This window comes from Pongo pygmaeus, chromosome 19 (assembly GCF_028885625.2).
Source record: "Pongo pygmaeus isolate AG05252 chromosome 19, NHGRI_mPonPyg2-v2.0_pri, whole genome shotgun sequence".
Classification (NCBI taxonomy): Eukaryota; Metazoa; Chordata; class Mammalia; order Primates; family Hominidae; genus Pongo; species Pongo pygmaeus.
This window is the reverse complement of record NC_072392.2, coordinates 16,186,922-16,214,470: the sequence shown is the minus strand read 5'-3', so window position 1 is coordinate 16,214,470 and position 27,549 is coordinate 16,186,922. Positions and strand designations below refer to the sequence as shown.

The 27,549-nt window shown below is 48.4% G+C and overlaps 1 protein-coding gene and 1 pseudogene across 3 annotated transcripts in view; both read right to left on the bottom strand.

Annotated features, from left to right (window-relative positions):
• LOC129016870 (ubiquitin carboxyl-terminal hydrolase 6-like) overlaps window positions 1-25,073 on the bottom strand; it is a 53,725-nt gene extending 28,652 nt beyond the window's left edge. Inside the window, exons 1-26 of one of the 3 annotated variants that reach the window (XM_063656584.1) lie at window positions 25,010-25,073; window positions 22,824-23,013; window positions 21,432-21,555; window positions 19,929-20,237; window positions 18,972-19,125; window positions 18,622-18,694; window positions 18,377-18,459; window positions 16,628-16,667; window positions 16,074-16,154; window positions 15,514-15,621; window positions 15,077-15,186; window positions 13,782-13,830; window positions 13,136-13,256; window positions 12,351-12,445; window positions 11,899-11,964; window positions 11,336-11,435; window positions 10,813-10,965; window positions 9,413-9,834; window positions 8,134-8,215; window positions 5,932-6,070; window positions 5,569-5,674; window positions 3,958-4,131; window positions 3,242-3,416; window positions 2,644-2,795; window positions 1,614-1,725; window positions 37-248 (exon numbers count right to left, since the gene is read on the bottom strand). In XM_063656584.1, coding sequence (XP_063512654.1) covers window positions 37-248; window positions 1,614-1,725; window positions 2,644-2,795; window positions 3,242-3,416; window positions 3,958-4,131; window positions 5,569-5,674; window positions 5,932-6,070; window positions 8,134-8,215; window positions 9,413-9,834; window positions 10,813-10,965; window positions 11,336-11,435; window positions 11,899-11,964; window positions 12,351-12,445; window positions 13,136-13,256; window positions 13,782-13,830; window positions 15,077-15,186; window positions 15,514-15,621; window positions 16,074-16,154; window positions 16,628-16,667; window positions 18,377-18,459; window positions 18,622-18,693 — 2,652 coding nt within the window. In that variant the 5' untranslated portion in view covers window position 18,694; window positions 18,972-19,125; window positions 19,929-20,237; ... (1 more) ...; window positions 22,824-23,013; window positions 25,010-25,073. Of the gene's footprint in view, window positions 1-36; window positions 249-1,613; window positions 1,726-2,643; window positions 2,796-3,241; window positions 3,417-3,957; window positions 4,132-5,568; window positions 5,675-5,931; window positions 6,071-8,133; window positions 8,216-9,412; window positions 9,835-10,812; window positions 10,966-11,335; window positions 11,436-11,898; window positions 11,965-12,350; window positions 12,446-13,135; window positions 13,257-13,781; window positions 13,831-15,076; window positions 15,187-15,513; window positions 15,622-16,073; window positions 16,155-16,627; window positions 16,668-18,376; window positions 18,460-18,621; window positions 18,695-18,971; window positions 19,126-19,928; window positions 21,384-21,431; window positions 21,556-22,823; window positions 23,014-25,009 lie in introns of those variants that run through there. The other 2 variants (XM_054456631.2, XM_054456632.2) reach the window with 2 other exon arrangements.
• The window catches only part of LOC134738756 (HEAT repeat-containing protein 6-like), a 33,827-nt pseudogene continuing 31,014 nt past the window's right edge, over window positions 24,737-27,549 (bottom strand).

The window sequence follows — 27,549 nt, the reverse complement described above, 5'->3', positions numbered from 1 at the left end:
CAAGACTGGCAGTGAGTTGCCTAACATTTAACTAACCATTTTTCGGTGGACTGCAATGAGGTAACCTGTAAAGGGGCCGTCAGGAAGAGATGGCATGTGACCATTAACCATTCCATTTGTGAAGTTCTTCTCAGTTCCACATGGCACAACAGCGTTTGGCATTCCACTGGGGACGAATATTGGTCGGGGTAGGTCCCCATTGGTAGTTAGGGTGGATGTTCCATTTGTAGATGGCGAAGAGAAGAAATCTACAAATTCAAAGATAAGTACAGCATCGTAAGCTTGTGGTATTTTCATCTTTGCTCTTTTCTCAAGTATCCTGAGGACCAGAGACAGTGTAGTCTCTTAACACAGGGCAGGGAGAAATCATAGTATAAATAACTCTAGATTTATTGGAAGATTTTAATTTCCAGTTTTACTTCCTTAACTCACACTTTTGACCAAATGAAAAGGAAAGAGTAACTGCTGGAAACTCTTAAGCAGAATTTTTGCAGAAACCTGTATCAGCACCATGTTGTAGCACACAAACAGTTCTACCACTTGTTTTCTTTTCCTTCTCTTCACCTTTGAAGACACTGTCCAATATGGTAAACTCTACCCAGATGTTACATTTAAAATTTAAATTAGGCTGGATGAGGCAGCTCACATTTGTAATCCTAGCACTTTGGGAGGCTGAGGTAGCAGATCCCTTGAGCCCAGGAGCTAGTGACCAGCCCAGGCAACATGGTGAAAACCCATCTCTACAAAAGATACACCACAGCTGGGCATGGTGGTACACATTTGTAGTTCCAGCTTCTTGGGAGGCTGAGGTGGGAGGATTGCTCCAGCCCATAAGGCAGAGGCTGCAGTGAGCCAAGATGATGCCACTGCACTCCAGGCTGGGTGACAGTGAGACCCTTTCTCAAAATAAATAAATAAAATAAAATAAAATAAAAATTAAAAATGCATTATTCTCAGTCACACTAGCCACATCTCGAGTGCTTAACAGTCCACGTGACTGGTGGATACTATATTGGATGGCAAAGATCACAGAAGTTCCCACCACTGCAGAATTCTATTGGACAGTGATGCTCTAAATTAAAACTAAAATTAGATCATCCACCAACTCACCGTCAGGACTATCTACCTACTACACATCAATGAGGGGAGCCTCATAAAGCCCTTTGTAGTTGGGGAATTAGCCTAATTGACCTAATTGTAAGTAACATAAAGAATAGACAAAGCATACTAGCGGTTAAAAGGACGCAGTGAGTGACCACATTAAATTACATATAATATTGGATTTCTTTCTAGCTATATCTATTGTTTATATTTTCTGGTAGTATGTTCCTCTCATACTAGCTGTTGCCATGTTAGTATTAGATAAAAGTTCAAAGAGATCTGAATTCCAAGAGTATGTTAGCTAACAACTACCTATCTAACTGAAGTCACTTGGGTTCTCTAAATTTTAGGTTTCTCATCTAAAAAATATGGAATAATAAGTAAGGTTTCCCTTGGGTTCCAAAACTCTTCTGCTATAATATCCTCTGCATGAACAAATATAACAAAGATGACAACTCTTAGACAAATATTTAAAGGTGCAATCATGAGAAGGAGTTCTAGTTCTATCTTACCTGTCTGTGTTGGACTAGAAGCTGAAATTGGAGATGCAGCGACAGGAATTTCAAATGCACACAAAAATCCACTCACTGAGAGTCCTACTTTTTGGTTGTCCTGAGGAAAGTTCTACAGAAACAGCAGCAAGATGAGAAGGGGGGGATGTTTCAGATAAAAAGGAAAAGTTCTCTCTCTAATGTGTTTCAAAAGAATGTCTTAGGTGCTTTCATCCGTAAAACCAACGAGATGATTGAATAATTTTTCAACTACATAAAGGATGAATGCTTGATAAAAATAACTGAAAACTAACCTCAATTGTTGAACTATTATCTCTTTTCACAGGAAGAAGTGTGTTGTATATGACTGACTTCTTCAGTTTTGTCCTTTGTTTCAGGGATCTAAATTCCAACCCTCAGACACCCCATTTTTGCATTTCATATTAAGAAAATATCAATGAGGTGAGAGTGTGTTCAGAAATCCCAAAGATGAACATAAATAATACCAGTTGCAGGAGCTTAATTTAGAGTAGGCAATATATTTATTAGATTATTTGTTTCCCCAGCTGGTATGTAGAAAGACATGATTGGTGTCAATTTGTCTTTACTCTTAATTTCTTAGTGTGTTAAAAGACCAAGTATATATATTCATAAATACTAAAAACACACATTCATAAATACATAAAATACTTTAACCTAGGAAGAATTCTAGTAACAGTGGTAATATAGAAGAGCTGTGAAGTGTAATAGCAGCAGTCTTTGGAGGAAACCTATACTATAGTGACACAGCTAGAACACTCCATACAGGCAGCCTTACATATTTCCCTTCTTCAAAAATACCACCATCAGTATTATCCTTTTATTCTAGTAGAAAACTCTTTTAAGTTTCTGGGTTGGAAAACTTGGCATTTTTTGTTGTTGTTGTTGTTCAGTTTTCACTATGTTTTAGTATCTCTCTTGGTCACATAACCTAACAACTGATCATAATAATCGAGAAAAATATCATCTTTGAAGGATAGAATCAAAAGTTTCTTAGAGTAGTTAACATTACCTTTATGTTGGAATCATGTACTTCTGCTAGAAGGATTTGTTCTGAATTAAGTGCACAGAGATCACTCAGCTGTTTTTTTAAACCTGTGTACTTTTCATCCGTATTCAGTCTTAGTCCATACCGTACAGGGGTAGTACCATCTAACTTAATCACTAGTAAAGAGAAAAGATCTTTTATCAGTAAAATGCAGGTTTCATTGAAAGCCTTAAATGCTGTGTACAGATATATCTGACCTGTAAATATAATAGCAAATATTTCAGCCTAGAATTTTTATTTTATGTGTAAACACTAAAACAGATGGTACTTAGGGATAATATTAAGTGAAATCCGTATTTTTTTTTGGTGTTCATCTGACATAAAAGTATGAGTGGCTTTGCGGGGTTTTAAAGAGAGTTGCTGGCATATTTGAAACCAAAAAAAAAATGCCCCAATCTACATCTTTCAAACCTCAAGTCATGCCTAAAATTAGCTTGCTCAGTTATAATATGCTGACTACCAGTCTTTATTTGTAAACAAATAACTATACTTACAAATTCAGGCTATTTCAATAAAGTAAATTTAATGGAGTCAAGTAATTTTTCAGAACTTTGTGACCTACCTGTTATTTCTAAGTGCATATCACTATCCATTGGTAGTGGCAAAGACAAAAAATTGAAAGGGTCAAATCGGACACTTATATGCCCACATGTCTTGCATTTGACTTGAGATCTTAGCTGCCCATGGAACAAATCCACAACAATTGATCTATTTCTTCCTAGATGGTTGTCCCAGGCCTAGCAATAAAAAAGATGAGAATTTTCTCTCAAAATCCATAAGAGAGGCATTTCTATATAAATTCACAGAAACTGGTTAAATATATTGCATTTAAATGTAAAGAATATAATCCTTACTCTTCATTTAACGTAAAATATTAAATTGAGATGGAAAATCCTGTTTTTCATTTGTTCTTATCAAGGTAACAATGGTAAATATTAAAGTTATTTGTCCATTAACAATTATAAAGCATGCCTATAGGTCACTGTATACATTACTTTAACAATTAGGGGGACTCTTTAAATTCCACTGGATAATTATTCCTACATCCAGTCCCATAAAGTTTACAATGTGAAATGGCAACAGTTTTCTATATTCATTAAAGGTATTTTTGTTTTAGCATTATTGCATAACAATTAACCACAGGAACAGAAATTCCTTCATTTTCGCAGTAAAATTCTGATCTCAGGATAGTTTAGTTTGCATTTAAGTTGTGCTACATGTATTTGTGGCCAGAACATTTTGTCTATTGCTTACATTAGAACCTCAAAACTGACAAACCTCTGCAGCTACTTCCCAGTCTGGTCGGCCATCACTGTCCTTCAGTTCCACATATGGCTTTTCATGGACTCGGTTGAGATCTTCATGAAGACCATCCAAGAGAAAAGCCAGAAGTTCTTGGGAGTCTTGTTGCTGAAACCCATTAAACCTGGGAGCATATTTTGCTATGGTCCACTATAAATATAAGAGAAGTATCAGTCATTATTTCCTACCCATAAAATTTGGAATGAACATGTCGTATAATCCAATCAGAGCCATTGTAAGAAAATAAATAGTATAGTACTTAGTCTGCCTCCATTTCAACAAATGTATTTTGGATAATCATGAAATCTTTTGAATCTTAACGTCAAATGACCAAAAAAAAAAAAAAAAAGAGAGAACTATTTTGGCCAATACTGTGTCCTCAGTCAGTATCACGTAAGCAAACTGTTCTTCAGGCACACAGGTGTTATTTAAGACAGAAATACTAAAACAGCATTTGCTCACATTGAAAGACATCCTGTTCTATAATGTTTTACACATTTTTATATGCATATAAAATATGTATATTTTATAGGTACATAATATATACATAACATATGCATAAAATAATGTGTATATAATAATACATAGCATGTATAAAATAATATGTGTATATATTATTTTATATAATGTAATGTTGTCTTCAACAATTACATTTTCTGGTCTGGTTGCATCCTAACTTTTATTAACTGCATTAGAATTATTTAGAGGGTACAAATTAATTAGAATAGTGCCTGGCAAGAGGTAAGTAGTCAAATGTGTAGCTGTTATAGTTAATAATTTGTAATATAAAAAGCTTTTGCTTTGTATTTAAATAAAAATAATGAATAATCCTAACCACTAAAATCTACTACATCTGATATTAATATAAAACTTATATTCATTAGTTTCATTCATTCATTCTTCTACTTTTTTTTTCTTTTTGGAGACAGAGTCTTACTCTGTTGCCCAGGCTGGAGTGCAGTGGTGCGATCTTGGCTCATTGCAAACACCACCTCCCAGGTTCAAGCATTTCTCGTGCCTCAGCTTCCCAAGTAGCTGGGATTACAAGCATGCACCACTATGCCTGGCTAATTTTTTTTAGTAGAGACAGGGTTTTGCCATGTTGCCCAAGTTGGTCTTGAGCTCCTGGCCTCAAGTGATCCACCCACCTCGGCCTCCCAAAGTGCTGAGATTACAGGCATGAGCCCCTGCTCCCAGCCTCCTTCTTTGTATTCTACAGATAGAACTATCTTAGTTGTGTTGAAAATGGATTGGATTGGATGTAGTTAAGAAGACTCTGAGGTCCACCTTGCAGTTAGAACACTGCTAATAGTGAAGTGTTACCAAAAAAGGTTTACTCTTCATATAAGATGTTTGACAAATTAGGAAAATGAATGACATCCCCAATTTAGAGTGTACCTTTGGTCTTTATCCTACCCACTACATATACAGTAGTATTTTGCAAATATTTATAGAAGCAAAAGAATTTGGCCTCTTGTTTATACCAAGTGAAGGATCCAAAAGGCTAAACACAAAAAACAAGTGCAGAAAAATGATTAAACAACTATTTAGGAATTAAATACTTTTATATTATTTTAACCTGCTTACCTGAAGCTTTAATGGGGCAACACTCTTCTGAGTTCCACTCCAAAGTTCCTGTACTAAATCACCATAGCATTTAGCCATATGCCCCTTCATACCAATGGGATTTGTCCTAGAAGTTTGAGAGGAAAATTTGTTGCCAAAGATTCTCATAAATTACAATCATGTGGGCACAAAAATGCCTAGCATCTCACATCAAAATATCTTTTCTTTTTGAAATAAGAGATGTATTCCTTGGCCTATTTCATATTAAATAGGGCAAATAAGATAAAATCTTTTTCCCGCAGGGTGAAAAAAGAGGAAATTTAGGTGATATTGGGTTTATATCAAAGTCACAGCTTAAGAGGCCAGTGACTCAAGAAAGATTACCTGTTGAGTTCATAAAGATGTCTCCCTGAGATAAAGTACTGTGTCAGTGGCTGTGTGTTACTAACGCACTGGATGCTTGAGTTCATGAAGCATGTGTTTCCCAGGTTGCTTAGACCTGTGGCTCCCTTTTCTATGGGAACTGGAACAAACAATAAGAGAACCAAAGCTTAGCTGTAGTAATATGCCATGGCATGAACAGTTACTTATATTCAATCAAAAGATTTTTTATAACTCTCATAATCAGCTAAATGGTGCTAATAATTCTCTAGCAGGTCTTTGAAATGCTAGAGAAGGTTTTTCATAGAGTGTCTGGCAACAGTGATGATCCATGCTCACTTGTAACCCAGAAGCAGCAATTATTCTTTTTAATTGCTATGATTTTTCAAAATAATTCAAACAATTCTTCTTCTAGTATGTCTTTTAAAACATATAAATTATTTAATTGCAGAGTTAGAAAGAAATTTAGAAAATAATTTGATGGTGGGTTTGCCAACATCAAATGCTGCTTCAGGAAAAAAGAAAAAGAAGGGCCCTAATTACTTTTGAACTAGAAAACCAAAAGTTGTTAGCACTTTAATAGTTGAGAGAAGAAAAAAAAACATTTAAAATAATCTCTTTAAAAAATAATACTGGAGACCTACCCTTGTGTCTATCTATTTTACTACTATTTGCTATAAAACACATCTCCTCAGGCTAACTCATATCTTTGTTGTGAACTGGAAGGACAGATAGGAATGTGTTAATTTCTTATCTATCTAATTTACACCCACTCGATTGCTTCTGTTTTTTTTTTTTAAAGACATCTTATTCCTAAATCAGAAGTTTTAAAATCTAGTTAATTTTAGTACATGCATTGCTTACCGATGAGGTTACATTCTGAGAAATGCATCATTAGGTGATTTTGTCTTTGTGTGAATATCACGGTGTGTACCTACACAAACCTAGGCTATGTATGGTATAGGCTGTTGCTCCTTGGCTACAAACCTGTACAGTATGTTACTGTATTGAACACTGTAGGCAACTGTAACACAATGGTAAGTATTTGTGTATCTAAACATGTTAGAACATAGAAAAGGTACAACTAAAAATACAGTATTATAATCTTATGGGACCACTGCTATATACAGGTCTTTTGTTGTCAAACATCTTTATGCAGCACATGCCTGTAATTGGCTCTAAAACCATTCCTATTCTTCATATTGAGGACTTTAAAGTCACTTGGTTTGAATAATCTTTTCCCTCAATTACCTACTTGAAGTAAAATTATACTTAACCATCTACAGAAGTAATTAAAGTTCAGAAACAATGGAATTTCTTATACTTAAAACATTAGAAATATTACAATTCTTTCTTAAATTGTAACAACTGTCAGAGTAATTTATTCCTTTTTTTTTTTTTTTTTCAGACAGTCTGGCTTTGTCCTCCAGGTTGGAGTGCAGTGACGTGATCTTGAGTCACTGCAACCTCCACCTCCTGGGCTTGACTGATTCTCGTGCCTCAGCTTCCTGAGTAGCTGGGACTACAGGCACGTGCCACCACACCCAGCTAATTTTTGTATTTTTAGCAGAGACAGATTTCACCATGTTGGCCAGGCTGGTCTTGAACTCCCGACCTCAAGTGATCCACCCGTCTTGGCCTCCCAAAGTGCTGGGATTACAGGTGTGAGTCACTGCGCCCGGCCTATTCATTTGAATACAAAGGCAGCTAACAACGTTGCCACAAAACTTGATGGGAAAAGACACACTTAAAAAGTTTTTAATGGCATGTGTATGCCAGTGTGTAAATCTGTGAACATACAAGTAGCTCTGTCAGTGAGTAGCCAGTGTTGATGACTAATGAAAGCCTGTGCTACTAACTATGCAAGAAAGTTGCTCTCTACTCAAACTCAAAGCAGCAACTTGAAAATTTTAAGGAAGTATAAATTTGTAAACTGAATTCACTTGTTTTTATCTACCATTCCCATCCTTTGTCAATGACTAAAAACAGAATATTTTCCCTTTAAAGCAATCTAAATCATATGGTAGGATTACATAAGAGTTCAAAGGGTTTTCTTTTTCTTTTTTTTCCAAAGGGTTTCTTTGTCATAAAAACATAATGATCAAATAATAGTTGTCTTGGAGAAAATTATAAAATGGGTTATTAGTAACTCTTTAAATTCTTTCCCTTGAAAATTTAATATAGATGCATGCTTCCATCTTGTACCTTCAATTACCAGGTGTTGTTCATCCTGGAGTTTCAAATATTCCAATCTATGATCCTCATCATCCAGAAGAGTAAGGCAGTTCTGTGTAAGGAGGAGGAAATGTTTTTATTATCTGGTTAGTAAACTTCAAACAAATACAGAGATAAAAATGAGTAACAATTAAAAAAAAAACTTCTTTGTAGTTACATAACTTATATCACAAATATCTGGCCTACTATAGTTGTTCATAAACATAACTTAGGTGGCAGTATGAGAGAAAGACAATGTGTACTTCACAAGCATTATCTTTCTCTTTTTAAAAATTTCAATAGGTTTTTGGGGAACAGGTGGTGTTTGGTTACATGAATAAGTTTTGTTTGTTTGTTTGTTTGTTTGTTTGAAGATGGAGTCTGGCTCTGTTGCCCAGGCTGGAGTGTAGTGGTGCAATCATGGCTCACTGCTTCCTGGAACTCATAGGCTCCAGCAATCCTCCTGCCTCAGCCTCTTGACTAGGTGGCACATGCCACCATGCCTGGCTAATTTCTTTGACTTTTCTCTAGAGACAGGGTCCACCTATGTTTCCCAGGCTGGTCTCAGACTTCTAGACTCAAGTGAACCTGAACCTCCCACCTCGACCTCTCAAATTGCTGGGATTACAGTTGTGAGCCACCACACCTGGCCTAAATTTCTTATGTGCCATGCTACTACAAAACATCATTATTAGGGGCAGCTAGATGGAAGGTGTAGGAGGACACTATAGTGCCTTTTCAATATTTCTGTATATCTAAAATCATTTCAACAGGAAGAAACATTTATTTTAAAACATGAAGGTGGTTACCCTTCCATGAGTTTCAAGTACAAAGGCAGGCTCATGGTGTCATTAGAATTCAGAATGCTGGTCGCAGGGCTGGGGGTGCTGGGAGGGGCTGGGCATGGTTGGCTTTGTGATCTGGGTGCTGGTGTGTTCCATCTGTGCATGAGTTTCGAGCTGCCCACTTTCTTAATAAATTTTCATAAGTTTAACAAAAAATAAAATGAGGATGCGAAACCTGCTTGGGTTGTTAAGCCTCGGGAAATTACCTCTGCCATGAGCCCTGGCCCAGATGCTTCTAGAAGCCTAGAGGGAACTGAACACTTTCCAAGTAGAGGTGGCAGAGGCAAGGCCCTGAGGTGGGAGCGCATGGCTGTTTGTCCCTAGCTCTGAAGGGGGTGTCCTGGTTGGAATCAGTGCTGGGTGCACTGCAGGGCCCGGAAGTGCATGTCCACATTGGGGCTCAGCGCAGTGAAAGCCAATCTCACCCCCTCCGCAGAGTGCTCAGCCTGCCAGCAGGTGGCCAGCTGGTCCTCCTGGGATATGGCAGGGACCCAGCAGCTCTGTTCGAAATCATAATGAGGGAACCAAGGGCCCCCTACATCCAGGTCTGTCGGGAGGCGGGGCATCGAGTTCCACTCCAGGAATCTCCAGGAACCCTGAGGTCCTCCCTGAGCCAGGGTCAGGCTGGGCACACCCTGAGTGCCCACAGGGTAGGTGTCTTCCCAGACAGCGTCACCAGGACAGGATGTGGAAGAACGAGGTGCCCATGGCGGAGAAGCTGGCCAAATGGGCTGCTGGAACCGTGCTGGTGGGCCTGGAAGGGCCTGCCTGTCCCCCTTGCAGATGGTCTTCCTGCCACGTGAAGCTGGCCCAGGACTGGGTGCTGAGGACCCTTGCTCGGGCTTGGCTGAAAGGAAAACAGACGTGGTCAGTGTCTCCAGTGAGCCCTTTCCAGGCTGGGCCCCACCTGCCTGCGTCTCTGGAGTCTTTGGGGTCTCTGTGTGGCCCCCGTGGTCTGACACTGAGGACACGCCTGTAGTCTGCTGATCCCAGAGGGAGGGGTGTGTGCTGCCTGGCATGGGGAAGCCGTTGGGGCATGGCGGGTGGCTCCTGGGACTGCCCCCAGGGTTCAGACTGGCTGGGGGCGTCCTGCCACACACCTTCGTCCCAGGGCTGTTGGGCTTGGGATATGGCCCCCAGTCAGAACTCAGGTGGGAGGGGCCTTGGATGTCACCCAGCCCTTTACCACCTCACATGGGGACCTGTCTCCACAGTGGGTGATTGGGCCCGGACGTGGGTCACCCTCTGCCTCCCTGGGCTGCCCAGTCCATGCCAGGACTGACCCTTCCCACATCTGGCTGAACTCTTGGCTCTGGCTCTGGCTCTGGGCCCGGGGTCCCACCTGTGCCCTCTCCCTGAATGCGCTGTGGGTCAGGGACACCCAATTCCCTTGTCTCCCTTGCTCAAGTCTTGTTGTCCTGGCAACCCTGGAGGAGCGTGCAGGAGTGAGGGGCCTCTGCTGCTCTCTGAGGCTGTGGGTGATTGCAGGGAGGGGCAGGGTCTCCCACAAATGGGTCTGGCTCCTCTAGTAACTTTGAGGGCCCTGTGAGGGGGAGAGCAAGACACCATGGAAAGTGGGAGGGGGCTTGTTGGAGGGTCTTGCCCACATCCCCCTCCTGCATGCACAACACGTCCAGTACACACGCACTGAGCGCCTGCCCTGAGGGCCGGTGGGCCTCTTGTACTTTCTTAGAGTCCAGGAGGAAGAGGAGGAAGAAAAGGTGAAGAGGAAGGCCCAGGTAGTAGGGTTGCTGGTCCGGGGCACTCGCCCACTACTGACTGCCCAAGAGGGTGACATGGGAGGGGACATGGCACTGGAGCCCACCTGGGGGTGGCAGGTCCCCTTGCGTCCTTGTTAGTTTCTTCGTAGAGGCCCTAAGACGCTTGAGCACAGTGTCATTGTCCATGGCCCACGTATCAAAGAACTGGTTCCGAAAACGTGCCCACCGGCCAGACCTGGATGTCTTCATGAGGCGCTCTAGGGACAGGGTGGATATCAGGCCAAGAGAGTTACCTGGGAATGGTCACAGCTCATACCCTGTGGCCACTTCAGTCTCCCACTGGGCGGTGCCAGATCCTTTTGTGGCCACCCCAGGCGTCCACATGTACACAGGAGACTGTGGCTGGGGGGTGATCTGGGCAGGGAAGTGTTCACCACACTTCCGACTTTCATCTGGGTCATGTGGGGGATGGGCTCGGCGTCACAGTGCCCTGCCCAGCCCACCTGGCCAGACCTCCCTCTGGGCCAGAACAGAGGATCATGAGGACAGGGTGAGGAAGCTGCCCTCGGGCCAGTCGGGGTCTGACCACAGGGCTCCCCAGGCCCCACTGGGCACACGTAGACTTACTCTTCTGAACCTTAAAGGCAATGCTTGTTATCGGCATCAACACCTGTCCTCCTTCCAGCAAATACACGTCCCACAGGCGCAGGGTGAGCCCGAGAGAGATCTGTGGGGACAGCAGGTGTGAGAGAACCTGGCCCTTCCAGGCTGGGGCTGGTGGCTCGAGCTGCGCACATTGGGGCTTCAGTCTCCAGAGTCAGTGACCTTCCCCATGAGGGCCGCCTGAGCCATCCAGAATGCTGGGTCAGACAAGGTCTTGCAGCTCCTCATAGGGGGCACTCATTTGAGTGGGGATGTGGCTCCTGGACAGAGGGGCTTGCCCAGGGCTTGAGGCTTCCCTGAGCCCTCTCAAGTTGGGTCCTGGCCCAGTCAGCCCATGAAGCTGGGCCTGAGCCCCAGCCATTGCCCTGGGATGACCCCTCTTGGGCAGAGGGTTTTGCTTGTGTGACTTTCAGGGACCCGCCTGAGCCTCCTGTGGGCTGGGAGTGAGCCAGACCCCCGGGATGGGGAAGCAGGGCACTGCAGGGCAAGGAGGGTCCCTGAGCCAAGATCTCCCTATGCCTCCTTACCCCTTGAATCAACATCCGGAGAAGGCAGCCTAACGAGGAACACTGCCCGCATAGACCTTCCTTGTCCTGATGGGAGGAACAGAGGTGCTCAGGGCCCCCTGGGCTGCCCTAAAAACCTCCATCTTCCAGGGCCTCTGAAGACCCTTCCCCTAGTGCAGAACACTGGGCGGTGTCCAGAGCTCCCCACAACACTGTCCCCTTCCCACACTCCCGGTGGACACACTGCCCTTTGCCCTGCTCTGCAGGAGCTGGGCCCCCATCCCTGTGCCTCTGTCTCCGCCAGGGCAGGAAAGGAAACCAACTCCCAGCCCATGGAGAACCCAACGTCCCAGGTCAGGCCCTGGCTGAGACTCCGCCAGTCACCAGTCCCACGAGGGGCTCCAGTCCCCCTGCTCCTACAGCCCCACGGGAGGCAGGGCCTCTGAGAAGAGCCGAGGGGACCATAAACTCACCTGATGCCACATGGTCTTGGGTTGTGACTTGGGTACCACATGCTCCTGTTGGTCTTGGAGCCCCTGGACTGTCCCACCATTTGGGCTGTGGAATCCTGAGAAGCCCCCAGCCCATCATGAAATCAGAGCCTTCCCCCAAGATGTGGAGCCATCAGCTGCAAGAGCTGGGCAGCTGCAGAGGCCCCCAAACCCGAAGGCCTCCCACCCTCCCATCTGGTGACCCCACCATGTGGCCTTTGCCCTGGGGAGGTGGGACAGGAACATCCCCTGGAGCCTGGCTGGAGGTTCCCCTGGAGGCCTCCCGGGCTAGGGCGCAAAAAGGGCAAGCCTGACTTTGAGGCCACAACAGAGCGGCCAGAATAGGGTGGGGGCTGGGCTTCCTGGTCATCTCCTGGAAGTGGGGTCGTGCCAGGGGACACGGGATGGGGAGATGCTGCCACCTGGGCTTGGTCAGCCCATTCGTGGGCACCAAGGGCAGCAGGAGCCCAGGCAGCTGGAGGGCAGGAGGACTCTCAGGGAGAGGAGAGTCAGCTGCACAGAATCAGAGCCGGAGGGCGTGGCTCCAGGACACAGAGGGTGGCCACGGGGAGGATGAGATGCCCTCTGCTGATGGGGATGAAAGGCATCTGTGGACTCCTGTGGGACCCTCAGCAGAGATGTCCTAAAGGCTCCCAACAAGCTGGTGACACAAGGATGGTGCCTTGGCTGAAAGCCGAGATCATCTGGCCACGGTGGCCATCCCCAGGTCTGGCTGCATGAGGCCCCAGGGGCAGCTGTTCACCTACCTGGCAGGGAGTGCCTCTCACTGGCCAGCAGCTGCACCAGTGCCCAGAATGCATCCTCCTCAGGCAGGTAAAGGAGGAACAAGGCGGCGATGTGGCTCAGGTCCCTGCAGTAGCCCACTTCCTGCAAGAGCCAGAGTCACCATGGAAGGACATCACCTGGGAGGGCTGAGGTCACCTGGGAGGACTCATGTCATTGGAGAGGGCAGAGGTGACTGGGGAGGCTTCCTATGAAGAAGAGGCTTCCTCAGGATGCAAATTCATTTCATGACAAGAGCCAAGTCCATCAGGCACTTCAGCACCTTGTCCAAAATGTCTCCTGAGAGCACTGTCCTGCGTGTGACACTGCCAAACTCCCGGGCTTTGGGGCAGCCCCAGGAGGAGGGCGTCATTTCTTGTTCTGAGAAGTGGTGGTCAGGCCCAGGTGACACCAGGAGTCCAGGCCCCAACTCCTTTGTGTCTCAGCTTGACCCCTTGAGACCACTGCCTTGCTTGGAGGTTTATGCCAGCAGTGAGCTGGACTCCTGCCTCCTATATCCTGGTGGGTCACAAACACTAACTTTAAAAGAAGCAACGACACCCCCACCAGACACCCACTCCTGTGAAGATGGAAATATGGCCCGGGAACCTCACTGCCGGGAATACTCACCAGGTTATACTCCGAATATGCCAGGAGGATGTAGAATAGTTCCCGCTGCCTAGGAAACAGAGAAAGGGGGCTATGGTTTGGTTTGTGCAGATGCTGTTAGTTTCACTTTGTCTACAAATCCTAACAACAAATCCCATTTCAGGTTCAGATGATTCACAAGATAAGCAGTGAGCTCTTCAGGGCCTGAGACTGTTGAAGAAATGTTTCAGTAAAATCCACATCTGTGACATGCAAATAGCCCAGTTCTACAGTGAGTTCACCGATCCTTTTCATGCTGAATGATTTTATTTTCCAGTTTGCACACACACCAGTTCAGTCTTTGGGTGTACATTTCCTCCATGGTTCCAAACCAATGTGCAGTCTCCTGGCCACTGCTCCAGCCCCTCCTGGAGAGACTCCTTCATCTTCCAAATCTCCAGGGTTTCCCCTATGCACCCAGCCTCTCCCCGATCCGTTAGCCCCTGGCCACCCAGACTGCTTCTCAGTCCCTATGGTTTGGCCTTTTCAAGAATGGCCTAGGAATGGGAATCCTACTGTGGTAGCTTATTGGGTCTGGCTTCTTTCCCTTAGCAAAATGCATCTAGGATCCACCCACGTTTGTGCAGCCATCACTGGTTTGTTCCCTTTTCTCACCAGGTCTTCCCGTTTGAACGGAGGAACAGCCTGTCTCTCCCCATTCCCGTGTTGAAGGCCATCCCCGAAGGCTCCATGTGTGAGTGACAATGAATCAAGGAGTGAACGTGGCATGCAGGTTTCATGTGGATGTCAGTTTTCAAATCAGTGGGTTCAATATCTGTGACACCTTGGGGATGCGTGGTTCAAGTCCATTGAGCTTTGTGAGCCACTGCCCAACTGGCTGCCAACGTGGCTGTGCCATGTCATGTTCCCAGCAGACCTGGATGAGAGTTTCCAGGACCCCTAATTCTCCCAGCATTTGGTGCTGTCAGTGTTGCCTGGGGAGGCTCATGGGCCCTCCATCCTGCCACCCTCCCGTGGGTCCTACCATGCGTCCCCATGGGTCAGGGAGAGCACCTTTCACCATTGTGCGTGATTTTCTTTGCTGTTTTCTGTCTCCTCAGGATCCTCCTGGGTTCTGGCCCCACATGTTCCAGCCTGGCCCAGGGCTTGGAACCAGGGAGGTGCTCGGTTCATGGTGCCGGCTGCTCCCTGGGCCAGGAGAGCTCTTGGCAGCTCTGTCATCCCTGCTGGGTGACCCTGGCTTCTGCTGCGGGGAAGTCTCCATCCCTCTTGTTCACCCCATCTCCACTGGGACCCTGCGGCTCCCGTAGGCTTACTTGGCTCCATATCGATCCTTGAAGAAGACATGGTTCCGGAGAGTCCTGCTCACGTCCAGGTTGATCTGGTGGATGTGTTCAGATGACCTCTTGCCCTTCTCCTTCATGATCTGCAGGGCCAAGAGGAGGAAGCAGCCTCAGAACAGATGGAAGCCTCCCTGCCCCAAATGGCAGTCAGCTCACAGTCAGCACTTCGGGAAGGAAGGAAAGAAGGAAGGTTTCCTTCTGCACAAAGCTGCTTTTTGGCTTGTTACTGAAGCCAGGGAGGGTCACCAGAGCTGAGTTTGTCTCTGGTGACTATGCCACTGTCCATGCCCAGGATGTGCATCTGACCATCCCCCCCCACCCCCAACAGGGTGGGCTTGACGTTCCCTCCAGCTGGAGACCTGGGCCCCTGACACGGCCTGTCCTGTTTGTTGTGCTCTGGCTGACAGTACCTTATATTTTCTGGGGTTTTTCGACTTGATTTCCTGAATGTTCAGGAGGACTGACCACACTGGGCCCCTGATGTTCATGGGAACGCCCTTATAGATGTGATCTATGAGCTGTGGGCAGAAAACAATCTGGTGTCACAGGCCACGGGGTGACCCCAGCAAGGACCAGAGCCTGGGGATTCTGGAAATTGTTGGTTTTGGCCCCATGATTCCTCAGTAGAGGTGAGATCAAGCTGGGGCAGGGTCTGCCTTCCCAGGACTGAAAGAGTGGATGGACACTCAGAGTCGAAACTCTGATCTGCACCTTTTTCTTCCTTCAGGTCACTAGGGCATCCCTAGCCTTGAACTCCAGGTGGTCCCAGCCCTAGATTCAGATTCCTTCCCAGCAAGGTGACGCTTGCACGAATAGGCAGGCAATCTGGCGACCAGGCCTGCAGTCCTCTGGGCGAGGACAGTGTGCCACCCCCGCTCTGAGAGGCTGACGGTGCCAGGCCAAAGCCATGGGTGCCTGACCCCTGTCTCTGCAGAGAGTACTTCCAGGGGCCTCTCCCTCCACACATTACCTTTTTGCTGTTTTTATATGTCTCCCATTCACCCAGCATCTCCAGCCACTTGTTCTTTCTTTTTCTCTCCTGCCGAATTTGCTGCCAAATGAGACATGTTGGAGTTAGCGGAGCTGCCAGGCTTCCCAGAGCCACCCGTGGATGCTGGGTCTTGGGCTCTGGATCCCTGGTGGGACCCAGCTGGAAGGAGCCAGGGAAGGGCAGACCCTAAGGGCTGAGAGCCTTTGAGCAAATGAGCACCAGTGGGCTGGCTTTGGGACCCCAGGATGTGCCATCCTCAGGCCACAGATACACCAGTCTTAGGTCCCAGCTTCTAGGTGGGCTCCTGATACAAGCAGGCAGCCACCTCCAAGCCAGGACTGTGGTTCTCACTTTGGAATTTTAACAAACTGCCAAAGTTACGGCAACTTGGGGTCAGGTCTCTGCTGCCCCTCCCAATGACAGCGTGTTGCCCTCACCCGCCACCACCCAGGCCAGCTGCTTCCTCTGCCTCACTGACCACCCGCCCAGTCCCTACGTCCCTGGACCAGCCCCTCCATGCATCAGGCTCTTACCTTCGCCTCCCGGGCAGTCACAGGAGGGAGCTCCGTCTCACTGTAAGGCAACCCAGGCAGAGCTGAGGACCTGCACAAGGCCTGGAGCCGCCCAAGCCTGGGAGCTGACCCCCAGAAAGGACTGGCTCTGTCCCTATCCAGCTCAGGACTCAGCCCGGGAGAAGGCACAGGGAAGGGAGGACAAGGGCCTTCCTGTGGGGCTGACTCCCAGGAGGGGCAGGACCTGGGAGAAGAAGGAGTACAGGGACAGCCTGGCTGGGGTTACTGGGACCCTGGCATGGGGGGTGGTCAGGCTGCACAATGGGGCTGCCCGTCCTGGACTCGAGGTGGTGCTTTCTGCTGGAGCTGAGAAATGTTAGCCCTGAGATGGGATGGGGGCCACCTAGGGTGGGTGACCGGGCCCTGACAGGAGTCCCTCAGGGAGTGACCACATCACCCCACCTGGGTCAAGGGAGCCTGCCCTGAGACCTGCCCAGTGTACTCTGGGTGCACCAGGGACCCATCCCACTTGACAGCCCCAAGGCTCTTGCAGGTTCTGACCTCCCAGCATCCACCTGCCTCTCCCTGCATCTGAGCCACACACCCTGCATTTCAGAAGTGGCACGGCTCATCAGCTCCCTCCCACCCTACCTCCCCCGGGATGCTCTCTCTCTCCATCCTATGATGCCCAAAGGATGGGCTCCTGGCTGGGCTTCTCTTACCTGGCCCTAGATCCCTTCCCGGCACCAGACCCAGGGTCTTTAGTCACAAGCCCTGCTGCCTCCCTGGCCTCACCGTGACATGCCCAGAATGGGGCCCTTCCCATCTTCTCCCCCATTCCCCTAGGGCCACAACCCCCACTGTCCCCATGCCTTTCCCCCTTCCCCATGGGGACAGTGAGGGCTGTAGATCTAAGGACATGGGGGAGAACAGGGGCAGGTGGGCCCTCAGAGACCTGCTGGACAACAGCCCCAAGGCTGGCCAAGCATCCACCTGCCTCTCCCTATACCTGAGCCACACACCCTGCGTTTCAGAAGTGGCACGCCTCATAAGCTCCCTCCCACCTTATCTTGCCCGGCATCTGCTCTCTCTCCATCCTATGATCCCTGAGGGATGGGCTCCAGGCTGGGCTCCTCTTACCTGGCCCCAGATCCCTTCCCAGCACCAGACCCAGGGTCTTTAACCACAAGCCCTGCTGCCTCCCTAGTCTCACCGTGAGATGCCCAGAGCGGGGCCCTTCCCGTCTTCTCCCCCATTCTCTTCGGGCCAAAGCCCCCACTGTCCCCACACCTTTCCCCCTTCCCCATGGGGACAGGGAGGGCTGTAGTTCTAGGGAAATGGGGGAGGACAGAGGCAGGTGGGCTCTGAGAGACCTGCTGGACAACAGCCCTGAGGCTGGGCCAGGTGTCTCCTCACCCTGTGGCCACAACCCTTGGATCTCACTGGGGTTGTCTCCTGGTACACAGGACCAGAAGCTCAGGCTGCCCCGCTCCTCTTGTGCTAACTTGCCGACAGAACTGCTGAGAGCCCAGGGGCCTGGCCTAGCCCAGTCTCCATTCCCACCCGCTCCCTACACGGGCCTTGCACCTCTGGCCCAACCGCAACCTCAGGCTGGACCTCCAGGGGAGCCAGGGAGGAGTTCTGACCCTGGAAAAGAGGTTGGCCAGACCTGGCGAGACATGTCCTGCATCAGAAAGGCTTTTCTAAAAGCAAACCCATCCCTGAGCTGAGACAGCTGCTTTAGGGGTGAGGGGAGCACAGAGGACTCACTGCAGAATCCCAAAGCGATCAATGCTGCTGTAGATTTCAACAGGCTCAGGCCCCTTGTCCTCTGGCAGCCCAGCTCGGTGTCCCTGTAACCCAGAGGGAGCCTTGGTGAGGGGTCCAAGGTAAAGGGTGCAAGGGCCTGGGGGTATTGGCCACCCATCCCTGCCCTGTGCTCCTAGGGAACCCAGGACCCTTTGACTAGGGTGCACTGGAAGAGACCTCCCTCCAAGGAGCAGACCCAACTGTACCTTCTGATACTTCATAATTATGTCCTCCCGCTCCTGTGCCTGCAAACTATCTGCCTCCTCTATCATGTCCATCCTGTGAGACAAAATTGTCTAAAGGTTACACTGTACCCGACAGCTTCAGAGAACTCCTGAACCGCTCCCGCCGGGCTCCCAGATGCTGGCTGGTTGTATAACCTTCATTCCACCACTGCACTCCGGTAAAAAGGGGCCAAACCCCGTGGCCCACACCTCCATGGGTCTCTGCAGTCTGAAGCCCCAAGCAGGGTTGGGCATCTTCCCAAGGACTCAAGAAGAGTGGGACCTGGACAGAGAATCCCATTGTCCCCTTATGCCAGGAAATGCACACACACCTGCCCCGGCAGGGTGAATGGTGTCCACTTGCCAAGGGTGAAAAGCCTGTGATGGGCTATTCCAGGGATGTGGATGCGAACTGCGGTCAGGCACCAGAGGTCTCTGTACGATCGGCCTCCTTGGATGCTCAGGGCCACAGAGATGCCCAGTTTCCTACGGGGAACAAGATCTCTCCTGACTGCTCCGTTCTACCGTGCTCATCACTTGGGCTACCGTGGCCCTTCAGTCTAACCAGTGAAGCTGCTTTAGGAATAACGCCATTTGAGCAGGAGTGTGTTTGGTTTTGGGGATGAAAATGATCTACTGTCTCCAAAGCAGCCACTGTGCTCATGGAAACCATGTCTCTCAGGGAGGGACTGTGGACTCCACCATTCTGAGCTGTCCCTACAGGAGGGGGCTTCATTTTCCTGGGTCACTGATGAAGAACAGTGGGTCCTCGCTCCTGGAGAACATCTAGATGTACCATCCTTCCTGAGAATACTCGGGGCAAAAGGAAAGTGAGGCCAGACAGAATAAGAAATACTTGGGGAGAACCCCAGTGCCTGGACCCCTTTGAACACAAGAGAAGATAGTCTCCCCTCAGCCAGCCCTCCAGGGCTCCTTCACTTTCCACAACTCCCCAAGGGCAGAAGGCTCCCCATGCCACTCCCAGACAAGGGACTGTGTGGGTCCAGTGGGTCCCACAGTGACCATCAGGACCCAGCTTAGGCCCCAGGTGTGTTCTGAGGACCCTTCCCTCCTCCCCACCCACAGTGGATCCATCCCAGTGTCTCTTCCACGGCCAGGCTCTGCCCCATCGGGATCGGACATCTGGGCAGATTTGGGATCTAGAGCAGGGAGGTCTCAGGGTTAAGGCCTGAAGTCTAGCACGGCACACAGCAGGGCTGAGAGCAAAACCCAGGGTCGTGTCTGGATTCTCGGGCCGGTTACCGCCTCTCTGACCCCAGATGTCTCACCTGTCGAATGGGTACATTCAGGAACAGCACCCACTCTACGAAGCCACCGTGAGGACGAAAGAGAAAATCGTCTACACAGGCAGTGTAGAACGGGCGCCCGGTGACTGCTCAGGGATGACCCTCCTCTGTAGCTGCCCAGAGGCCAACACCGCCCATACCATAGCCACTGTCCCCAAGTCAGCCTGGAGGGAAGAGAGCAGGTGACACTCACCTGATTCTGATGAATCAGTTGGCCTGGGTTATGCCTCTCAGGGAGAAAACCTTTGAGTCCACAAGCTGCTCACCAACACCACTGTGTGTTAGTAACTGCTGTAGAACACAGACACAGGCTGGAGAGCGGATAGGTGCTAAGCACCAGTGACATTCTGATGTCATGGCACGCATCACAATGGGGCCTTGCCCGGGTCAGCAGGGCCCAGAGTCAGGTCCTCCGCCGCCTGAGGCGTCAACATGCCTGCCTGCATTGTGTTTGTGCACATGCGTGCACACGTGTATGTGGGTAAACATGTCTGTGCACATGTGTGTTACTTCTCTGGCCAGGCCTGGCTCCCCCACTCATGTGTGCACCCAGTTCCTCATCACTGTCATCCCCGGAACCCAGGACCAGCATCAGACCTCCCTGAACTCAGCCCTCCCTAGCCAGGGTGGTCCTGGGATACACATAGGGGTGGAGGGAAGTGACTGTTTCTGTTGAATCTCAGAATACAAAAGCTAATACTATTAACTAATGGTTATTTAGTATCTCTAATGGTCTTTTTTAGTGTCTCTAATGGTATCACTTCTTCATTTCTGGTATTTTAACTGGGTATTTCTCTCCATGACCCTTGGATATTTTAGCTAGAGGATCCTGTGGGGAAAGTGCCGGGCACACAGTAGGGGCTCACTCCTCTAGACATGTTATCTAACACGTGGCTCAGCTGTCCTTCCACCCACGGCCTAAGGGATGCCAAATTCCAGGGTCCAGAAAGAGCTTGGGATAAAATGAACATCCAAGGGGAGGGCTTTGACTTGGGCTTAGTCTGCCTGTGCCATCCAAACGGAGTCTCAAGTCCTGAGACAGGGCGTCCAGATGCCCCAGTGCAGGGCCCTCCTGATCAACACCTGCTCCCCTGTACTCATTAGCAACCTCACCCACCCTACTCTCAAAGGATACTTGGCACTCGTATCTAGGAGCTCTGTATCTGTGGATTCAGCCAACAGCAGATGGAAAATATTCAGAAAATAAATTGGATGGTTGTGTCTCTACTGAACATGTGCAGACTTTGTTCTTGTCATCATTCCCTAAACAATACAGTATCACAACCATTTATATAGCATCTGCATTGTATTACACATCATGAATAACCTAGAGATGGTCTAATGTATATGGGAGGATGTGCATAGCTTATATGTAAATACTAGGCCATGTTATGTCAGAGACTTGAGTATCCATGGATTTTGGCATCCCTGGGGACCCTAGAACAAATCCTCCATGGATACCAAGGGATGACTGTATAAACTCACTCAGGAAGGCTTCTCACTGGAGGAAGGGCGCAGTTCAGGACTCACAGGGACATCTCCCTGGACTACTGTCCATTCATCCATTGTCTCCCCCGACTCCACATCTTGGACTGTCCCAATGACAGGCCTAGCAAGAAGAGACAAGAAACAAGACAAGTTCACGCTGTCCAGTTTTGAGGTCTTGAAAGAAGTTGCACCAGTATGAGAAGAGTGGATCAGTTTTCTCCAGGATCCAGAAAGCATATCAGGCAGCCTTGGGGTAAGGAAAGGAGCCCAGCCTCTCCAGCAGCCACATGGGCCAGCAGTAGGATGGGGCTGGGGCTGGCCATGTGGATCACTTGGGCCTCATGAGGTGAAAGGAAATACCAGGGGGCAGAGGAGGAGCATGGGGGCAGCTGGTTGCCTAAGGAGAAGGCACCTCAGGGAAGGAGACTATATTCGTTTGTTTTCACACTGCTATAAAGAAATACGTGAGACTGGGTAATTTATATAGGAAACAGGCTTAACTGACTTGCAGTTCAGGAAACTTGCAATCATGGCAGAAGGTGAAGGGGAAGCAGGCACCTTCTTCACAAGATGGCAGGAGGGAGTGAGTGGAGAACCAGTAAGTGCCACACTTTGAAACCATCAGCTCTCCTGAGAACTACCTCACTATCCGGGGAGCAGCACGGGGGAAACTGTCCCCAAATCCAATCCCCTCCCACCAGGTTCCTCCCTTGACACAGGAGAATTAAAATTCCAGATGAGATTTGGGTGGGGACACAGAGCCAAACCTGTGAGGGTATCAGTCTATCTTGCAGCTCCCCTGGGACTGAAGCTGAGTACAGATCTGCTGGCCTTGCCCTATAGCACACGAGGTCTCTGCCAGTGTGCCCCCATCTGCTGCTTCCTAGGGATGGTGGTGACTTCCTCAAGAGGAGGGTGGATTTGCTCTCCTGCTGCCCCTGCAGGGCCTTGTGGAGCCCCGGCCAAGTTCTCCCAGGGTAAGGGCAGGAAACAGGGCTCCTTGCCCTTCTTGCTACTTGAGTGACAACACTGGGGTCATCCCTAGGCCCCGTCACTGCCCCTGCTTCTAAACTGAGAACATTTTGGCAAATCTTCCTGGCAGAGGCTGGGGACTCATCCCTGCTATCTGTTCTAGCTTGGTAAAGCCGGGTTAAGACATCTGGGCAAGCAGACAGTAGAGTGGACCCCAGGAAGGGTGGGTGGAGGGTGATGGCCTTTGGGCTTCCCTGGACCAGGGTGGGAAGGGGGAAGTTTACCAGGAAATAGAGCTCTCAGGACTATGTTTAGGAGGAGGTTGTAATGCTGGTGGGGGGATGTCCATTCATCCATCCATTCATCCATTGTCTCCCCCCACCCCCCAATCTTGTACTGTCCCAATGACAGACCTACCAAGAAGAGACAAGAAACAAGACAAGTTCACGTTGTCCAGTTTTGAGGTCTTGGAAGAAGCTGCACCAGTATGAGAATAGTGGGTCAGTTTTCTTCAGGATCCAGAAAGCATATCAGGCAGCCTCGGGGTGAGGAAAGGAGCCCAGCTTCTCCAGCAGCCACACAGGCCTGCAGTAGGATGGGGCTGAGGCTGGTTTGGGGTGGAGGATAAGTGACAGCCAAGGTTTGTCAGCATGCAGAGGAGTGGCTGACTCATGGACTAGGGGCTACAGAGCCCAGTGGTTGCCCTTAGTTCTTGGATCCTGGGAGACTTCTGGAGCCTGGATCTGGACAGTCTAGGGGTGGAGGTGGTGAGGGGCAGGGGTGGGGCAGGAGGAGAGGCCTTGCATGACAGGGTGCAGGGCAGGAAGCCAGCCAGGGACTGCTTTGGAGTGGCTGCTCCCATCTCCATTCCCACCCCCAAACCCACCCCTCCCCCCACCCTGGTGCGGGGTCGGTCGTGGGCAGGTGTCCTCTGCTTTGGCCTCAGCAGATCCCAAGATGGAAGCTGGCAGCCATGTGGGCATGTCACTTGCGCCAGCTTTGTCCTGCAGTTTCTGCTTCCTGGAGCGTGGGGCGCCCACCCAGGAGAGCACGGGCACACCCCACACCTCTCATTTTGAGGGTGCTGGGAGGTGGGGGACCTAGGTCCTGCAGCCCTGTGCTTGTCCCGTGAAAATTAGCCTAGGAGTCCCGTGTCCGCCCATCCACGTGGAGCCCCGGGAGCCTGAACAGTAGCATGCAGCGAGATGAGGAGGGAGAGAGAACTGGAAAAGGAGAAAGAGAGATGAGGAGAAGGGAATGAGAGAGAGGACGAGAGACTGGGAGAGAGACAGAGGAGACTGAGAGGATAAGGAGGGCGAGAGATGGAGAGAGAGACACAAAACGCAAAGAGACAGAGAGAGACGTGCATGAGTAGGAGGTTGAGTTACTCTGGATCCCAGTTCCCAGTGAAAACTGTAGGTCGCCATCACCTAACCACATGTGCAATAAAGTCTTCTGCCTGCTGCTCAGAGCCCTGAGAACCCCTTCTCGTGGAGCAGAAAACCTTTGACTACTGCCCTTCCTCACTGCATTTTTGTTTTCTCTTCCGGTGAACCGTGATGTCTTGTCTATTGCCTTCCTGGGCTCAAGGATCCATCAAAAACTGACGCCGCTTTTGGGGAGGATCTGCAGTGCCTTCCACTCACTAGGCTCCCCAGGAAACTTGTATACTTGGCTTGGGCCCTAAGCAGCTGGGTACATGTTGGGGCTCTGCTTCTCTCTTTCAGTAAGAAGGAGAACTAAGAAAGAGACTGAAGCATGGTCTGCGGAGAAGGCACTTGTGCAAACACCAGGAGAATGAGGGGCCTGAGTTGTCTTCATTTCTCCTAAAAGCACGCATTCCCGGCTGGGCGCGGTGACTCACGCCTGTAATCCCGGCACTTTAGAAGGCTGAGGTGGGCGGATCACCTGAGATCAGGAGTTCGAGACCAGCCTGACCAACATGGAGAAACCCCATCTCTACTAAAAATACAAAATTACCCAGGCATGGTGGCACATGCCTGTAATCCCAGCTATTTGGGAGACTGAGGCAGGAGAATTCCTTGAACCCAGGAGGCAGAAGTTGCAGAGAGCCGAGATTGCACCATTGCACTCCAGCCTGGGCAACAAGAGTGAAACTCCAACTCAAAAAAAAAAAAAAAAAAAAACCACATGCATTCCCTCCCAGGCCACTCTAGTGAGGGCATGAAGCACAGCATGTGTGTGTGTGTGTGCGCGTGTTTGTGTGTTGCAGGGGTTACAGTGGACAGGATGTGGGAGGGCAGCTGCAGCTCCAAGCTGCAAGTCTTTCTGACAGAATGCTTAAGATTCCTTGGACCACAGCAAGAGTGTTTTCATTTGCACCCAGTTTTATTAGCATTTAAACCTGTATTTTTTGTAGCATGTAAACCTTAAGCTGCTTAACTATTCCTTGAAGCATTTACACCGGTGGTTCCCAACCTTTTTGCTACCTGAGACCAGTTTTCTTGAAGACAACTCTTCCACGGACCCAGGAGAAGGGGAAGGGATGATGCGGAGATGATTCAAGCCCATTACATTTATTGTGTGCTTTATTTCTATTATTATTTAACTGTAATATATAATGAAATAATTACACAACTCACCATAATGTAGAATCAGTTGAATCAGTGGGAGCCCTGAACTTGTTTTCCTGCAACTACATGGTTCCATCCGGGGGTGATGGGAGACAGTCACAGATCATCAGGCATTAGGTTCTCATAAGGAGCACGCAATCCAGGTCCCTGGCATGCGTAGTTCACAGTAGGGTTCATGCTTCTATGAGAATCTAATGGCACCGCTCATCTCACAGGAGGCAGAGCTCATGCGGTAATGCGAGGGATGGGAAGTGGCTGTTTCTACAGATGAAGCTTTGCTCACTGGCTGGCTGCTCACCTCCTGCTGTGTAGCCTGGTTCCTAACAGTTGGGGATCCCTCATTTACCCAGCAAGATAAATACATTGTTATGTCAATTGAAATTATTCACCTTGAACCACCCAAAATTACCCTGTGTACCTACACCCACCCAAGGGTCCCGTAGCACACTTTAGGAGCTGCAGACAGTGAGCCTGGAGCTCCATGGAGCATTCCATCCCTTCACCATCTGTGGGCTAACAGGCTGCGTTCGTTTCCTAGGGCTGTTTTACAGTACCACAGACTGCGCACCTTCAACAACAGAATGTTACTGTCTCACAGTACTGGAGGCCATGAGTCCAAGATCAAGGTGTCAGCAGGGTGGGTCCCTTCTGAGGCTGTGCAGGAAGGCTCTGTTCCAGGCCTGTCTCCTGATGCGTGGATGGACGTCTTCTCCCTGTGACTCTTCATTAAGGGTGATTCTGGTGAGGGCTCAGAAGAGACTTGGACAGAATGTTGGTAGATAAATGTGCCAGTGGAAACCAGAGGGTAGACGGGACTCCATCCATACCCGGGGCTTTCTGGGGACAGACCTGTCTAAGCAGCTGCCATTCCCAACCGAATTCTGTTTCTGAAAAGCCAGGTAACAGCTGGGGCTGGGCCCGCTGGGATTTGTTTAGTGACCGGATTATGTGGGAGGCCTGGAGTGGGTGGTTGGGTGGGGGGTTTATACCCTGAGCACACCCGCAGTCTCCTTTGAACAAGAGTATATTTGGTGGGATAGTCTGAGGAACATCAAGCCACACTAAACTACCACACTGCAGCTACAATACATTAAGTATCTGTTTGGGAGATACTGGGTTTTGTTGTGAGTCTACCTTGTCTTTATCCTTGGATGCTTCTATAGCTGATCGTAACATTTTCAAGAGCAGGAGACCAGAGAACTCCTCCTGGAAACTTGGGTCTGGTGTTTCCCTGTTCCACCCAAAGCAGGCAACACATGTTAAAAGGTAAATACACTTAAATATATACATATAGAAATATATTCACTTAGCATAAGCATAAAAGTTTAGGAAAACAGTTTAACAAATCTGCTTAGGTTATATCAAGAAACTTACAGTATACATCTTTTGACTCAATATTTCCCCACCTAGGAATGTCTCCAAAAAAAAATCTCAAAATGCAGATTTCATGCACAAAAATATTCACTGAATATAAAAGCCTACAAGCCTAAAGCCTAAAACAAATGTTCAGTAATAGAAAAATGGTTAAATAATCATCACACAGTGTTCATTATGTAATCATAAATAAGGATTTCTAACAAGTCAATAATAGAATGCTTACACATTTTACATGTCGCTTATACGGTGAAGTGACAAAAAGCAGGACACTTGCACATGAATAACCAGCTACCTCTGGGGAGGGGAACTAAGGTGTCAGGGTAGAAGAAAGGCTTCACACTGAATGCTGCTTTGTACTATCTGGATTTTTTTTAGCCTGTGAATATACTACTTTAAGAAATTTTTTTAAATGCATTTTAAAAGTACAGTAACCATTACTAAGGATTTGCTTTTATGTTTTCTATAATGTGGACATATTACTTATATCGGCATACAGTATTTTTAATACATATATGTCTTAACATATTCCTAATATATATTAAGGACAGCTTATTAATTTTATTTTCTGAAGGAATAACAAAACAAAACAAAGCAGGAAGACTGACTACATAATATGCGGGAACTACTGCTGATTCTTTCATGGTAGAGATCGAGGACATTCTCTTGGGCCCTCAATCTCAGAAGTCAGCAGGGGAAAGCAAGCTCAGTCACCTACATGTTGACAATCAGAGTGTCTGTCAGGTTGCCCAGGGACCAGGCTGCTTTGGCTCGAACATTCAGAGACTTGTCTTCAAGTGACATCAATATTGTATTTGTTGCATCTGAAACAAATATGACATCCTATAAGACAAAACAAAACACTGAAGTTACTTTAGCAGGTCATGCTGCTACCTGTGAAATTCTCAAACTTATTTTCAGATAAAGCTAGAAGCCTTCACGCACATTTCTACTTGGAAATAAAAATTCATCTACTCAATCAATTTACTGTTCTTCTGATATTTTACAATTTGGACACTCAAAAAAATCCCAGGGGAAGCTCCCATGATTTTGGTATGTGCCATGGACACCCGAGAAGCCTATGGATTTTGCTCTTATGAACATCGAATATATAACCTGGCCTGGGACAGTTATCTGTGAACTCTTTGCTTGCTTGATTTCCATCTTGAGAAATG